This window comes from Monodon monoceros, unplaced genomic scaffold, assembly GCF_005190385.1.
Source record: "Monodon monoceros isolate NGI ecotype Baffin Bay Population unplaced genomic scaffold, NGI_Narwhal_1 Super_Scaffold_12, whole genome shotgun sequence".
NCBI classification, from domain to species: domain Eukaryota; kingdom Metazoa; phylum Chordata; class Mammalia; order Artiodactyla; family Monodontidae; genus Monodon; species Monodon monoceros.
Genome location: NW_021703768.1, coordinates 135,777,391 through 135,794,654, shown reverse-complemented (window position 1 = coordinate 135,794,654; position 17,264 = coordinate 135,777,391). Strand labels below are relative to the sequence as shown.

The 17,264-nt window shown below is 47.5% G+C and overlaps 1 protein-coding gene across 1 annotated transcript in view; it reads left to right on the top strand.

Moving 5' to 3' along the window:
- The window catches only part of CCNJL (cyclin J like), a 54,976-nt gene that overhangs the window by 17,061 nt on the left and 20,651 nt on the right, over window positions 1-17,264 (top strand). Inside the window, exon 3 of the mRNA XM_029215696.1 lies at window positions 11,123-11,336. Coding sequence (XP_029071529.1) covers window positions 11,123-11,336 — 214 coding nt within the window. The remainder of the gene's footprint in view (window positions 1-11,122; window positions 11,337-17,264) is intronic.

The window sequence follows — 17,264 nt, the reverse complement described above, 5'->3', positions numbered from 1 at the left end:
CCCCTGCATCGGCAGGCGGACTCTCAACCACTGCGCCACCAGGGAAGCCCACATCCATCCTTTATTAACTAGGAGCCCTTCGGCAGGTTACTTAGCCTCTCTGAGCCATCCTTGTCTGGAATACTGGCATGCTGATGATCCCCATCTCCTGGGTCTGTTGGAGGATGAGAGGACAAAATGCATGGGATGCAGTGTCTGGCAAATGACATAGAAGCTTTCAAATTATAAATATGATACATATATATAAAATGGTATGTATAATATGATACATACATATAAGCTTTCAAATTATAAATATGATACATGTTTTCAAATTATAAATATGATACATTCGTCATAATGAGCAAGTCCAGGTACTCATGAAGACCAGAGGGGAGGTATAAAACTCAGGGAGCTGAATTCCAGGGGAAAGAGAAAGCTCTGTCTTTGCCTTGGGGTGACGTGTGCCTCAGTCTATCCAGTAGCAACAGAGGGTAACCAAGAAGGAACCAGGTCTGTGGTTTACGGAGAATTGGGAGCTGCCAAAGTTATATATATATATATATATATATATATATATATAAGAGATGGGACAGGGGCAGGAGATTTAATCTTGGGCCCAGTCCCTGGACCCCTCAAGGCAGGGCAGCCAGCACTTGGCTGCCCGGGGCTTCTGTGGCTGGCATCTGTGGCCTCTTGTGCCCCTCCTAGGCTCCTAATACCACAGCCATGTGGAAATTCTTACCAGAGGCCATTCTTCAGGTGGAAGCTGTGGTTTTTAATCTCAGCAAGCTTTTCAGTTAATCTCTTGATTTCGAATCATCAAATTATTAGGCAGTGAGCCAAGGATTTTCACCAGAGTCTTGCCTTGCAGATGTGCCGGTGTTTCATTTTCCCCAGCGCACCAGGGCCCAGCTGCCAGCACTCTAAAGCACCATTTCACAGAACAAGCTCTCTGGGATGTTGTTAGTCTGCCCCTGAAAAAGGACAGCAGGTGGTGGTGGTCTGTGGATAAATAAATTTAACCTAGCGTTTCTCAAGACTATGTAAGTTTTTTCCTGAACAAATGTTTCAGGGCCTCTAATGGGCTAATATGTATGTAGTGTTTCCCGAACTAATGGTCCAGAGAACCCTTTTTTCAGGGGCTGGGGTGTCATGGAACACATGTTGGGAAGCATTACCTTTGGAATGACCAAGTGTGGAGGGCATAATTTATGATTCTTAAAGCTCCCAGCCCTCTGTAAACACTGACCTTCTTCCTCCTCGGTCACCCTGTGTTGCTGTTGAGTAGACAACACCCCAAGGCAAGGACAGCTTTCTCTTCCCCTGGAATTCAGCATTTCCCCCACCCCCACCCCTCCTGCCTTCACACTGCCAGGCTTTGTGAGTAGTTGGAATTGCTCAACTAGATGAATAGTTTTATTCAACCTGAGATCAGGAGCAGCTCATTTTGTCTTACCTTTTCATTTCAAGTATTTGCGGTTCCCCAAATTTGGAGATTTGGGTAAGTATTGAGTATCTCTTTTGTGTCAGGCGCTGGGGTCACAGAGCCGAACAGGATGAACCCAGTCCCTGCCCTCGTGATGCCCAGTCAGGGGTGAAGAAGGTGGTGCTTGTATAGGGAGAGGGAGGGAGGGGTGGATGGAGGGATAGATGGATGGATGGCTGGAAAGTCCTGGATGCTCGGAGACTGACAGGGGCATGACCAGGGAACACTTTTCAGAAGTGACTTTTAAGCAGAGATCGGAAGAAAGAGTGGGTTAATAGTCAATTAGAAAGTAACACAGTGCAGGACACCAAGAGGTCAAATGAAGACTTCCCTTTCTCCCCTAATATAAGAAACCAGGGGTGACTGGCTGAACTTTCACAGTACGCATGACCTTCAGAGCCCTCTGAGGTAAGCCTTAAAATGCCGGCGGAGGCTGTTGGTGAGGGGCACACACTGAATTTTCTTCCCCGTCTCTCCTGCAACAGTGATGGGCTGGGGTCCTGGCTACGGGCTCAGGGTCTGTTGAAGTGCACTTGGGGCTGGCCTTGCCCATGTTCCCACGCACATCTGAGCCCAGCACAGGTGCAGAGGGTTTGCCAACCTCTGCCAAGGTCAGCGCCTCTGTGCTGGGGGGAGGGGAGGGGGAAGCATGGAAACCTCCAAAGCCTCTACAGGTGGCCCTGCTGCCTCTGTGTGTAGCTCGGTTTGGGGCTTCATGTGGGTCATGATTCACTTGTCCCTGGCCTCTCTTGGAGCCCTGCACCTCTCAGGTAGTCCTCTTTCTGCTTTGAAAGCCTCAGGCAGAGCTCTTAGGCAGCAAGGAGAGTGTTTCTAAAGGACTCAAGCCTGTCTTGACACCCACCGCCTTCCTCTCCCCCAAAGTGGCACCTCTGGTATCCCTGGGGTTTCCCACTCGGGGGCCGTTCCCCCACCCCGTTGGTTACCCCAGGGAAGGGTGCAGGACCAGGTAAGGGAGACTCGGGGGAGGAGGTTAGAGAAGGCCCCAGGTGGAGGGAAGTTTCCCCAGTTGGTGTTTGCTTGGGTCGCACCTGTGTTCATCACAGGACACTCCATTCATTCATTCATACATTCATGCACTCATTCAACAGATATTCATTCGCCCTCACTGTGTGCCGGGTACCAGGGGTACAACCAAGACCTGGAAAGAGGTGGCTCCCTCCCTCCCGGAGATCACATTGTGGGTGGTGGGGGCAGGGAGGGGGCGACAGATGGAACACTTGAGTCAGCAGTAACCGCTGATTGTAGGGGTGCTGCAGCAGAGGGGGGTCAGGGAAGGCCTCTCAGACGACACCCGAAGGAAGATAGGAGATACAGCCCACATGTCCAGAATCGGGGTCTGGTTAAGTCACAGCACGACCTCACAATGAAACTCCAGGCAGCCATTGAAACCACAGATTCCTGTGAAAGGGACGTGCTTGTAGACGAGGATCCTGTTCTGTGAAAGTTTGCACAGAGAAACATCCGAAGAATCCATGTGAAACTTAATAGTACTTCTCGCTGCACCAGGGATTATCAGTGATATTTGTTATTCTTTTTTACTTTAGAAGATTTATCAGTGAGCACCTAATTTATAATTAGTAAAAAGAAGAAACAAAGAAAAACACTACTTCTGGGTAGTGACTTGGTGGGGTCTTTGCATCTTGTGAGGGTGAAGCGGGATATTTAGCCCAGCACTGGCAGGGGGGATGCTATTATTAAAGAGCTGATTTTGTCAAAGTGATGACGCAGGGTTGCCAGGGAATCCTCGGGGATAAGGTTTGAGCTGGTCCTTAATATAGTGGGTATCCAGTCCCTCTCTCCATTTTTTCCAAACTGGAAACACAGTAATTGAAATAATAAAGAGAATGTTTTTGTGGGTTTTTTTTACAGTGAATGTTTTTTAAAAATCTGGGCAGTGTTAAAAAGCGTGAAAGTAAAAATCATGTGGGATCCCAGCCCTCTGAGATAACCACTGTAACCACTTTGGTATACATCTAATAGTTTTTTTCCTAGTCCATTGTTATTATTTTTAAAAATATGGTAAACTACTGAGATAACAAGAGAAGGGTTTTTTTTAAGGTGGATCCCCCTGCCCTCACCCTATCATGGCCATCTGTCCCTGTGCTCCCGCCTTTAGATGTACCTGAGGCACAGGTGCTCTCCCGTCTGGATCAGGTGATAAAGAGCCAGAACTGGGGAGGGAGAGTTTCAGGAAGCTTCTGCCCGCCCCTCCACCCCTCCTCTCAGTGCCCTCCCCGCAGCTTTTGTGCTGGCCACACCGATGCTGCCCCTGGCCCCAGCTGGAGCAAAGTCACCCTGCCTGACTGGTTCCTGCCCCCTTTCCGCCCGCGCCAGCTGCTGCGTGCCTGCCAAGTGCCTGCCTAATCCAGGAGAGCTTCCTGAGCCGCCTCTCAGCAGGCTGCTCTTTGGTTTCTGGAATCCAGGCCACTCAGCACTCAACGGAGGGTCTGGCTTCATGCACCCGGAGCTGACTTAGGTCAAGAGTGCTTGGGGAGGAATGCGATCCTTAGAGCAAAGCCCTTGTAATGAATGCCTTTCCCCGCTAATTGGGTTAGGGGAGTAATCGGCTGGACTCTCAACTAAGCAGGGTAGGCATGCTGGCATCCCGCATTGTTGTTCATTTGCCAAAGAATCGCCCTGCTCTGAGGTGCAGGAGAAAAGCAGAGACTCAGAGCTCCTAATTCCCTTTGGTTCCGGGGCTCCACAGAGCACGTGGAGTGGTCAGGCTTCCTTTTCTGCACAGACCCCCAGGCCCAGCTATAACCCCTCAGGTAGAATGTCTCGTTCCACCGTACAAAGCAGCTTCCTATGAGAGCCCGACAGAGGCAGATAAGCTCAACTTACCTGAGATTTGATTGCCCAGTTTGAGGGAAAGGCCACTGACGCTTGCTTGAGTGCTGTTAAGTGCCAGATGCTTTACATTATGGCACTGTGACCCCGGTTTTTTGCATGAGGACACGGGTTCAGAATTCACATGCCCAAGGTTAGTAAATAGTGGAGGTGAGACTCCACCCCAGAACTGCCTGACTTTACAATCTGTGCCAAGTTGCTCCCCTATATATGGCAGGGATGGGTGTATTTGGAACAGGGAGGGATGTCCTTGTGTTCATTCTTTTTTTTTTTTTTTTAAATTGACTTTGTTTTTTAGGGCAGTTTTCGGTTCACAGCAGTACTGAACGGAGGGTACAGAGGTTCCCCACGTACCCCTGCCGCCCCCTGACACACACACAGCCTCCTTCACTGTCAACAACCCCCCTACCAGAGGGGTCCATTGGTACAGCCAATGAACCTACATGGACACATTATTGTCACCCAAAGTCCACAGTTTACATTGGAGTTCACTCTTGGTGTTGCACATTCTGTGAGTTTGGACATGTATCCATCATTATAGTATCACACAGAGTAGTTTCACTGCCCTAAAAATCCTCTGTGCTCCCCCTGTTCATCTCCTCCCCACCAAACTCCTGGCTACCACTGATCTTTTCTCATTCTCTCCATAGTTTTTCCTTTTCTAGAATGTCATATAGTTGGAGTCATAGTGTGCAGCCTTTTCAGATTGACTTCTTTCACTTAGTCATATGCATGTAAGTTTCCTCCATGACTTTTGATGGCTGTTCATTCCTTTTTGCTCATGCAGATATTTTTTTGAGCACCTGCCCCTGGGCCAGGCTCTGGGCGCTGGGCAGATGGTATCGGCAAGATGGACGTGGCTCCTGTTCTCTGAAGCTAGTGTTTAGCAGGAAAAGACACATAAATAGGTAAATACCTGGCTGTGAAGAACAGCGTGCTAAGAGAGAAAACAAGGGGCACCTGATCTGGAATGATGACGGGTCAGAGAAAGCCTCTCTCAGGAAGTGACCTTTAAACCCGTGTCTGAGGGAGGAGAAGAAATGGGGCTGGGAAGCATCGCAGGCATCTGTTCTAGTGTTCAGAAGCCTGCCCACACTTGAGACCAGCCTTTTCCAGGAAGCCCTACCTGCTAACTCCTTCCGGAGCTATTGTTGCCTGTTCTGAAGGTCCATAGCTTTTTCTTTTATGCACCGATGGCCTCCTGTGAGAATCTGCTCAAGCCAGTGGGCCCTTTTCGCAGGGGAGTGTTCAGAGGAAAGACCTAACAACGTATTGCTTTGAGTTTCTCTTGACACAAGGGAAAATCCAGAGGGAGGGAGTGAAGCTTGGCTGGGCTGAGCTGAGCCGGGAGGGAAGTCAGGACATTGCATATCTGACTTATTGTGTTTGGGGCCTTTGAACTGCCTTGATGAGGGCAGCGCGGCCTGGGCCAAAGGTCGCTTGGCTAATTTCCCCCAGCTGCTGCCTGTGGAACACCAAGGATCTGTGACTGCTTGCTTCTTGTCAAGAGCCATAGAGCCCTCTGCTTAGAGGAAATGCCCAAGTAGGCTGCAAGCTTGTGGAGGCTGCTGGAGGATGGGGAGAGGGCTCTGTCGTTGAGGGGCTGCAGCCACACGCTGGTTGCTGATACCAGCTGTCTGGCTGTAGCCCAGGACGAGCCTGGCTGAGAGGTCTTCCCGCATGGCTGCTGCGCCCGTGTCAGTGCCCTGCTCTCAACCCTTCGCTGGCTCCCCATTGCCCTCAGGGCGGGCCGGATATCTTAGCAGGACATACAGTCTGGGACCCTGCCCACCCTCGCAGCCTGCTTTGTTCAAGCATACCCTCCCTCTCCGGCTGTTCCAAGGGCTCCAGATTCCCCAGACGGGACACCAGTGTGGCCTTACAGGTGCTGTTTTTCCTGCTGAGCTTCCTTTCCTTTCTGCTTCTTCAACAGGTTAATTCCTAGACATCCTTCCAGAATTTGGCTAGACAGGTCTCTTCTCCTTGAAGTCCCCACGGACCTGCTGCTCTACACAGATAGCCACACCTTCCTCTGGGCCCCGGGTGGTTGATACTCATCACTGCAGTCCCTCCCTTCCTGTTCCCCTCCCTTCCTTCACTCCTTCACTATTTAGTTTCGGGCACCTGACCATGTTCTCATCACACCAGGGTGGTGGCAAAACAAACATAAGCAAGAGCAGACCCAGACCCCACATTCAAGGGGCAGCATGAATCCATCAAGCAGTGTAGATGAATAATACATAGGGAAGCCAGATCTTTTCCGTAAAGAACTTAAGATTTTCTCCATGAGTGAAAAAGTCTACAAATCATAAATGCTGGGGAGGATGGGGAGAAAAGGGAACCCTCCTACACTTGGTGGGTATGTGAATTGGTGCAGCCACTATGGAAAACAGTATGGAGGTTCCTTAAAAAACTAAAAATATAATTGCCATATGATCCAGTAATCCCACTCCTGAGCATATATCCAGAAAAGACAAAAGCTCTAACTCAAAAATATATATGCTCCCCAATGTTCATAGCAGCACTATTTACAATAGCCAAGACATGGAAGCAACCTAAGTGTCCACTGACAGATGACTGGGTAAAGAAGATGTGGCACATATATGCAATGGAATATTACTCAGCCATAAAAAAGTATGAAATAATGCCATTTGCAGCAACCTGGATGGACTGACCTAGAGATTATCATATTAAGTGAAGTGAGTCAGGTAGAGAAAGACAAATATGTGATATGACTTATATGTGGAATCTAAAAAACGATGCAAATGCATTTATTTATAAAACAGAAACAGATTCACTGACATAGAAAACAAATTTATGGTTACCAAAGGGGAAGAGGGGGGGTGGATAAATTAGGAGTATGGAATTAATAGATACGTACTACTATATATAAAATAGATAAACAATAAGGATTGTTTACTGTATAGTATAGGAAACTATGTTCAATATCTTGTAATAACCTATAGTGGAAAAGAATCTGAAAAAATATATATATATATATGTTAACCAAATCACTTTGCTGTACACCTGAAACTAACAAAATATTGTGAATCAACTATACTTCAATTAAAAATTGTTTATTAAAAAAAGATTTTCTCCATGATTTAAAAAAAATAAAAGGTTGAGAAAAAGGCTACATTAAAATTCTTCTAGTCTCAGATCTAATATTGCTAGTTAGTTAAGCCCTGGGGTTTGTAGGACTTTGTCAAACTCAGTTTCTTCATGTATAATGTTAGGAACAGGAAATAATTGATTGAGGCTTTGGGCATCTTCCTTGAGCACAGCCCTAGGGCTACTGAGAGAGCTGTGTGGCGGACTCAGGGCTCTGGGGGAATAAGCCAGAAGAAAAGAGATCCCAGCATGAAATCTCCACCAGGCTTTGCTTTCAGAGGAGCTTTCCCAGAGTCCACAGCTTTCCTCCGTAGTGTTGATCATGGTTTGGAATTCTGCAGTTGCCTTATTCTTTGATGGCCAGCTCTTTCTAACTGGGCCATAAACTCCATGAGAGTGGGTGATGTGTCCATCTTATTTTTTTATAACAGCTTTATTGAGATATAAGTCACACACCATAAAATTCACCCTTTTGAAGTATACATTCAGTTGCTTTTAGGGTATTCACAGAGTTGTGCAACCATCCACACTATCTAATTTCAGAACATTTTCATCATCCCTGAAAGAAACCCCATATCCATTGGCAGGTCCCCCCGCCACTAACCTCCCCAACTGCCCCCAGCTCCCAGCAGTTGCTAATCTGCTTTCTGTTTGTGTGGATTTGTTACCGAAAGGGGGGCCGCTTCCAGGGCCCAAGAGTGGGCTCTTGTCTAACGCTCGGAAATGTATTGTCCGAGGAGACACGTTATCCTTACAGGGCGAAAGACTTTTTTGGGAAGGGGCACCTGGGCAGAGGACAGTGGAATAAGGGAGCCCAGGAGAACTGCTGTGCCGCGTGGCTCACAGTCTCAGGTTTTATGATGATGGGGTTAGCTTTCCAGGTTGTCTCTGGCCAGTCATCTTGCTTGTGCCCCTGTTTGGTCTGACTAAGGTCCTTCCTGATGGTGTGTGCATCTCTCAGCCAAGATGGATTCCAGCGTGAGGGTTTCTGGGAGGTTGGCAGGACATATTATGGGCCAGCTTCTCCTCCCTCCTTTTGGCCCCTCCCGAATTCTCCTGGTTAGTTTTCAGCGGCAGTGTGCCCTATCGGGACCTCCTGTCGTGACACAACTCTTGCAAGTGGTTATTATTGTGCCTGGCTGAGGCAGGCAGTTTTGGTCAACAGATTTTCCTATACTGGACATTTCATATAAAGGGAATCACAGGATATGTGGCCTCTTATGATTGGATTTTTTTTACTTAACATAATGTTTTCAAGGTTCATCCATGTCGTAACACGTATCAGTATTTCATTTGTTTTTGTGGCCTAATAATATTCCATAGGATGGACAGACCATATTTTTCCATTCATCAGTTGATGGACAGTTGGGTTGTTTCCATTTGGGGGCTATTATGAATAATGCCACTATCAACATTCCAGTACAAGGTTTTATGTGGTCCTGTGTTTCCATCTCTTGGGAATACACCAAGGATTGGAACTGCTGGGTCATGTGGTAACTCTGTGTTTCACATTTTGAGCAGCTGCCAGATCGTTTTCCACACTGGCTGCACTATTTTACTTTTCCACCAGCAGTGTATTGAGGCTTCCAGTTTGTTCCATTTTGTCCACATTCTCGCTAACACTTGCTTATTTTCTCTTGTTTTGCTTTTTATAACAGCCATTCTAATGGATGTGAGGTGGTATCTGATTGTGCTTTTGATTTGCATTTTCCTAATGATTAGTAACGTGAGAATCTTTTCATGTGCTTATTGGCAATTTCTATATCTTCTGTGAAGAAATATCTATTCAGTCCTTTGCCCTTTTTTTTTTTTTTTTTTGTGGTACGCGGGCCTCTCACTGTTGTGGCCTCTCCCGTTGCGGAGCACAGGCTCCGGACGCGCAGGCTCAGCGGCCGTGGCTCACGGGCCCAGCCGCTCCGCAGTGTGTGGGATCTTCCCAGACCGGGGCACGAACCCGTGTCCCCTGTATTGGCAGGTGGACTGTCAACCACTGCGCCACCAGGGAAGCCCTTTTGCCCATTTTTAAATTGGGCTGTTTGTCTTTTTATTGCTGAGTTGTAAGAGTTCTTTATATATTCTGAATTAGAGTCTCTTGTTGATATATGATTTCCAAACATTTTCTCCCATTCTGTGGTTTGTCTTTTCACTTTCTTGATGTTATCTTTTCTTTTTTTGTTGTTTTTTTGTTTGTTTGTTTGTTTTGCGGTACGTGGGCCTCTCACTGTTGTGACCTCTCCTGTTGCGGAGCACAGGCTCCAGACGCGCAGGCTCAGCGCCATGGCTCACGGGCCTAGCCGCTCCGCGGCATGTGGGATCCTCCCAGACTGGGGCACGAACCCATGTCCCCTGCATTGGCAGGCAGACCCTCAACTACTGTGCCACCAGGGAAGCCCTTGATGTTATCTTTTGAAAGTTTTAAATTTTGAAGTCTAACATGCATTTTTTTCTTTTTTTGTTCCTTCTGTCTTGGATGTCAGATCAGAGAAGCCATTGCCTAATCTAAAGTCATGAAGATTTGCTCCTGTGTTTTTCCCAAGAGTTTTATAGTTTTAATCTTACATTTAGGTCTGTGTCTATCTCATTCCAGATTGTACCTCCTGTGCCTAGAATAATGCCTGATGTATAGGAGGTACTTGATACTGAGTGAAATGAATGAACTGATATCTCTTGAATGAGTGAGTGAACAGATATCTTCTCATCCCAGAGCTGTTGCTATTTAAGTAAAGCCCCAGGGTTAAGAGGGCATTAGACGGAGGATGGGCACCAATTTGTTTTAATCTCCTCCCCCAGGGAAGCTGCCCTTAGTGAGCTCTCACAATTCCCTTTCTGCCAGCTTTTCTTTTCCTGTTTTTCCTCAGTTCTGTTTCCCTATTTGACAAAATGTTTCTAAGACATTTCCTAAATAAATTGTGTCTTGTCTACTTTGGTTAAATTATAAATATGGTAGATATACAAGAAAAATTTTTCCGTCATAAAAATCTTGGTTGGGTGACATTTCTCTTGTTGGTTTTTATTGCGTTAGACTAAATAAATTCAGGTGACATGGCAGTGTATGAATTACAAAGGAAAAGTTGCCTCCTAGGGGGATATATGATGTCTAGAACTTACTTTTAGAAAAAAGCACCTATGTCTGCAGAGAGAGAAAACGTAATATGTCAACAACTAATGAATCTGGGTGAAGGCTATTTGGGAGTTCTTTGTACTGTTATTTTAACAACTTTTTTATGGTGAATTTTTTCAAAATAGGTGCTTCACATCCATTTTTCATTTAATCCTCTGCTGTTGAGGAAGAAATGAAGGTGAAGGCAGGCTGACCAAGGTCCGTCAAACTGGTTGAGTAGAGGAACCAAGATTTGGATGTGGGTCTCCAACTCAAGGCCTCCTACATGTTTTATGGCCTCGTGCATCTCAGATAGTCGAGCTTTTGCTGGGAATGACCCGCTCCTTCACCTGCCTCTGTCTTCATGTTCTTGACACTTTACAAGCCTATGCTCAGTGAGGGCAGGTGGGAGACGGTCCAGGAGTTTCTAGAATAGAGGAACTGCCATCCTGGGACTTGAAGGAAAACGAAGAGGGTGTGGAGGGAATCAATGCTTCCTCACCAGCCAGCAGGTGGGCCTCTGAGGCTCTCGGGAGACAGCCCTGACCCCCCTTCTGCCCTGCCTGTTCCAGGAGCTGAAGCTGCCCACCTTCCGAGCCCACTCCCCGCTCCTGAAGAGCCGCCGGTTCTTTGTTGACATCTTAACCCTGCTGAGCAGCCACTGCCAGCTCTGTCCCGCTGCCCGGCACCTTGCCGTCTACCTGCTGGACCACTTCCTGGATCGCTATAACATCACCACCTCCAAGCAGCTCTACGCCGTGGCAGTCTCCTGCCTTCTGCTCGCAAGTACGTGGAACCCACTTCTTTCCCCGTGCTGTTTCCTCAGCCGGTGAGCCCGGGCGCTCCCGGGTCGTTCTACATTTCCATGGTCTTTGCACTTGCATTTGCACTTGCAAATGCACTTTGCATTTCCATGGTCTTCCGTGTTCATCCTTAGCTGAATGCGAACCATAGTAATAACAACCAACATTTTCTTTAGCATCTATAACATACCAGGCCAAGGGATGAGGATTTTAGCAGCTTGATCTTAATGAATCCACACAGTGACACTAGAAGACAGATACTTTTAGTACCCCCATTTCACCGAGGCACAGAGAGGTTAAGAAACTTGCCTTGGGTCACCCAGCTCATCTATAGCAGACAGGATTTGAGCCCAGAACTGCATGGTGCCAGAACCTGTGTCTTAACCCCATGTTACCTCCTTTCTGACATAGGGCTTCTGAAATTGCTGGCATGGGGCGGAGAGCCCTAGCAACCACTGTTCTTAGAGGTGTTTAGAAATGTGACTGTTTGTGTGGGCCCCAAGCAGGACCCATTGTGTAGTCTCCAGGCCTGGGCACAGGCCTCTTGGAGTTTGTATCTTCCAGTGAGGCCTCACTAAACACACGGCATGGGGACTTCCCTGGCGGTCCAGTGGTTAAAACTTCGCCTTCCAATGCAGGGGGTGTGGGTTCGATCCCTGGTCGGGGAGCTAAGATCCCACATGCCTCACGGCCGAAAAACCAAAACATAAAACAGAAGCAATATTGTAACAAATTCAACAAAGACTTTAAAAATGGTCCACATCCAAAAAAAAAAATCTTAAAAAAACAAAACAAAACACGGCATGGCTTTGACCATCTGTCTGCCTAGGTAGGAAATGAATATGCTACTACTCTGGTCATCTGCTTAAAGCACAGTCTGCCATGCCACGCTGCAACTAAAAATTGCCCCCTGATTTACCGACAGTCTTAGAAGGACCGTCCGTCAGGGTCCTGCCTCTCTGACCTCAGGCCTTTCTCCTCTTCCATCCCTAGGTTCCAGCCAAGCCCCTCCTGTCGCAGATCTTTGCACATGCTGTTCCCTCTGCCCACAGGACTTCCCATTCCTTCCCCCTGCCCATCTGGTCCTGACTAAATGGCGCTTGGGCCCTGTACTCACATCCCTGAGAAAGCCTCCCCTGCCGCCTTGGGAGTGGGGTGTACATAAGGCCTCCCTGAGGTACAGCTGCACGGCCTCATGGACTTTTGATTGACACCCACCTCCCCCTGCTAAGCAGTGAGTTTCAGGGAGGGAAAGGAACACATAGTAAGGCCTCAAAAAATAAGATTTGTGGACTCTCGTGCTTCCAGAGCCGGGGGCGGGAGTTCTATCCCTGGTTGGGGAACTAGGATCCCACATGCCGTGTGGTGTGGCCAAAGAAAATAAAATGAAATAAAATGAAAACAATATTTGTGGGCTAAAGGAAATGAATGGAGCCAGAGTTTCCCTTAGAGCTGGGCCAAGTTGCCCTTCATGCAGACGGGTGGGACACCCCAAAGTGGCCAGCTGCAGTCACATTTCTTTGACATCTAGTCTTTTCTCCTTAAAATTCAATCACATCTTACATTCTCCGCTACAATATGTTATTGTCCTATTTTATTTTATGGGTCCCTTCCCCATTCCCCAGTGCTGGATTCCCTCTGATGCTTTGAGACCACCATGCCCATTTTCTCCTGTGGCTTTGTCTGTCCCTGGCATGCTGCTACAGACCCTCCAGCACAATCACCCAGGTCCAGACACATGGCTTTAGAGTTTTCAGAATTCTACCTTTTTTTCCACCCTGGCACCTGCCACCTGCTGTTATCTTAATCCCTTTGGCTGCTCTGGGTTTACAGCCTCCTGACTTGTGATTTTCTCTACCTTGAGCCAACTGGATTTCCCATGTTATACAGGGTAGCCTGTCTTGCTGGGAGTCCAGCCTGCTCATTACTTCAAAGTCTCAAATCAACACGCAGCTCTCTTTTGTCTTGGGAGGAGCTGGGGGGTTTGTCCCCGCTGCAGCGGCCGTCGAGGAGTCTGCACCGTGGCCTCTGGCCTGCTGCCGTCTGTGATCTGCGGGTTGCCTCGAGGGCCCTGGGGGCAGGGGACTCGGATTTCCATGGGTTCACCGAGGCTCCCAGCATCTGTCTGGGGAGCTGGGATGAGAGGTGCGCACTGGGGACTCCTTTGTGCCTGCTGCCGTGGCAGAGGGAGGGGGCCTTTCAGAGGGAGAGGCAGAGGCCCTCACCCACATGTCTGAGGACAGCAGCCAGCCTTGGGCAGCAGGAACGGATTTTTCAGGACACCTGCCATATGCTCAGAGGCCCCAGGAAAGAAAAGTTTCCATGACAGCCTGAAATCCTATTCATTCCTCCCTCCCCTCTCGCCAGGCCGACTGTCAGCCACAAGGGGGTTCACCTTGCCTCAGGAAGTTCTGGGTTCTGCTAATTTTGTTGCAAATAATTAATTCCCAGATAAGAAGGGGGATAGTCCTTCTTGCCCCCATCTGTCCATTCTTAGGTTTTTAAAGCTGCTTCCAGGTAAGGGCCTTTGCATAGGTGGAGCCCTCTCACCTACACATAGCCCCTTCTGCCCCCATAAAACAGGAGCCAGTCAAGGACGCATGTCTCCAAGCCTGGGGAAGGGGGCAGAAAAGCAAGAGCTTGTGGGTTGTTCCTTGGGGGACCACTGGCAAAGCCACCCTTTGCCTTTCTAGGACCAAGTTAACTGCATTTCCTACCTTGACAGAGGAGAGAATTCTAGTATAAATATAATCTAGATATAAATATACCATAAATAGAGAAGAGCCACTCTCTTCTTTAGTCTTTTGTCTCACACAGCACCCCTCCCCAACTGTCTTTTGCTTGTTGGTGTTTAACTAAAAGGACAATTTGACAACACAGAAACCCCACCACTTGCAGGTGAGTTGGCTTTCACAGTGCCACGTAATAATCGTCGTCCCGGCAGGGGCAGCTTCATTGCTCACTGGTCCCCTTCTATGCGCCCAGCCCTGTGCCAAGCACTTTACACACACATCACTTGGAAGCCTCACAACCAGCCTGTGTGATTGTGCTGTCATCTGACCATTCTGTAGGCTCAGAGAGGCCCAAGGTCACACAGTTTGGAACTTTGCTTTATTTTTTTTAAATTGAGGTAGAAGTCATATCACAACATAGACTCTACCATTTTAACCACTGTAAAGTGTATAGTTCCGTGACATTTAGTACATTAACGCTGTTGTGCAGACATCACCTCTCTCTAGATCCAGAACATGTTCATCACCCCAAAAGGAGCCCATGTATCCATTAGGCAGTAACTCCCCATTCCTTCCCACCCCTGGCCCCTGGCAACCACCAATCTGTTCTGTGTCTGTATAGAGTTGACTGTTACGGGTATTTCATATGAAAAGGAGTCATACAACACGTGACCTTTTATGTCTGGTTTCTTTCACGTTCTGTTTTCAGGGTTCATCCGTGTTGTAGCATGTATCAGTACTTCATTCCTTGTTATGGCTAGATAATCTCTGTTGTATGGATAGACCACATTTGTTTTTATCCATTCATCTGTTGATGGACATTTGGGTTGTTTTCACGTTTTGGCTATTAGGATTAGTGCTGCTGTGAATACTCGGGCACCAGTTTGTTTGAACATCTATTTTCAATTCTTTTGCGTAGCAACCTAGGAGTGGAATTGCTGGTCATATATGGTCATTCTATGTTGAACTTTTTAAGGAAACTTGGAGTTTTACTTTTGCCTGGTTGTCACTGCTCAGAGATGACTGGGTGCTGAGTTCTTAGCTTCAGGGCATGGACCAGCCTGAGGAACGAGAGAGGGAGGGAAAGAAAACTGGAAAGACAAGAGGCATGCTTGCTATGCTATGTTATGCTATGTAGCATGGCCTTAAATGTGATGATACAAAAAGTATGAGATACATTTTTATTGTTAGAAACATACAAAAGATACAGAAGGACTTAGTGTAAAAAAATTGTTTCCCCCCAAATCCATAGTTCCATTCCCAAAGTTTGGGGTGTATCCTTCCAGTTCTAGATGTACTTACGTATTTTCAGAATTGGGAAAACAAACCTATTTTCATTTCCGGGGGTGAGAGGAGGGAATGAATCATAGATTAACAGCCGTATAAACCGCCCGTAAAGGAACTTCCCTGGTGGTCTGGTGGTTAAGACTCCTTGCTTCCAATGCAGGGGGCACGGGTTCGATCCCTGGTCGGGGAACTAAGATCCCACATGCCACGTGGTGTGGCCAAAAAAACCCCCAAAAACTGCCCTTAAACAAAATTGCCAGATTCCCTCTCTTCCTCCTTTTTCTATTCTTTTTTTTTCCTTTCTAATCCCAATTCCGTCATACTTTCTCTTTACAGACTTCTGTTTTCTTTCATTGTGACTTCCAGACCCCCACCCCACTCCCTGGGAAAACAAGGTTTCTTTTTTTTTTCCCCGGTACACAGACCTCTCACTGTTGTGGCCTCTCCCGGATCGTGGCCTCTCCCGTTGAGGAGCACAGGCTCCGGACGCGCAGGCTCAGCGGCCATGGCTCACGCGCCCAGCTGCTCCACGGCATGTGGGATCTTCCCAGACCGGGGCATGAACCCGTGTCCCCTGCATCGGCAGGTGGACTCTCAACCACTGCGCCACCAGGGAAGCCCCTAAACAAGGTTTCTTAGTGCTGAGTTGTTGGTGAGCCCTGTCCTGCTCCTGGCTTCTGGCTTGTGAAAAGCTGTGAAAGCTCAGGGGGACAAGTCCATCTGTTTCTTGGGATAAAGTTCTGACTTCCATATTTTTGTAGGTGAGCCTGAGTCCAATGCTGGCCTTCATCTCAGCCCTCATCCTCCTCCCCAGGAGAGGGAAACATCAAGCAGGAGTGTGGTCCCACGGCCTCTGCAAGGGAAGGACCCCTCTCTGCACATGGGTCCTCCTGCAGGGCAGGGTCCCGTAGCCCGGCGTGAGTCTGTCATGCTCTGCTGTGCTTACCTGCAGAAAGGCCCATCTCCCTCCTGTAGGGTTTTAAAATTAGAAATGGTGTGCTCACTTGTAAATGAGATTCAAAGAATAAAATAAAAAATCTGTTACCCATCTCATTCTCCAGAGATAACTTCTGGCAAAAGTCCCTTACATCTTTTTCCAAAATGGATCGAGTGTATTTTCTAGAAATGTTCTGTGCATATACAAACATACAGTCAGCCCTCATGAGTCCAAGATTCCATACTTGTGAATTCACCTACTCACTAAAATTTATCTGTAACCCCAAAATCAATACTCCCGGAACTTTTCGGGTCATTCGTGGACACGTGCTGAGCAACAGAAGATGTGAATCGCCTGGCGTGCGTGTTCCCAGGTGAGGTCGAACAAGGCAGCGCTGTGCCTTCTCAGCTCTCATACTAATAACAGGTGTCCTTTTTTTGCTGTTTAGTGCCATGTTTTCTCATTTTTCTGCTTGTTGGTGTTTTTGCTGTGTAAAACGGGCCCTAACCATCGTGCTGAATTGCAGTGTCGTGTTCCTACGTTTGGGAAGGCTGTGGTGTGTGTACCTTAGGAGAAAAATGTGTGTGTTAGGTAAGCTTTGCTCAGGTATAAGGTGTAAGTGCTGTTGGCTGTGAGTTCAGTGATCATGAGTCAACAATACAGTAAACAGAAATACACAAAAAAGGTTATGTGTTGATCGGTTGTGATCAGAGGCTCAAAGGAACCTAACCCTGTATCTTCCCCTAGGAGCGTGGTTCTGTATTCACCAGATCAGTGTGCACAGTGAATAATCAGAATCCATTACATTTGCACAAGTGGATTAATACCAAAGGTGTTTTCTTCATGGTACCTTAGGGAACATCTTTCCCGTCTGTATGGATTTACCTTACTCTTTTTACTGACTGCAGAGTTCTCCATATTATAAACACTGACATTTATAGAATGATTCCCTGTC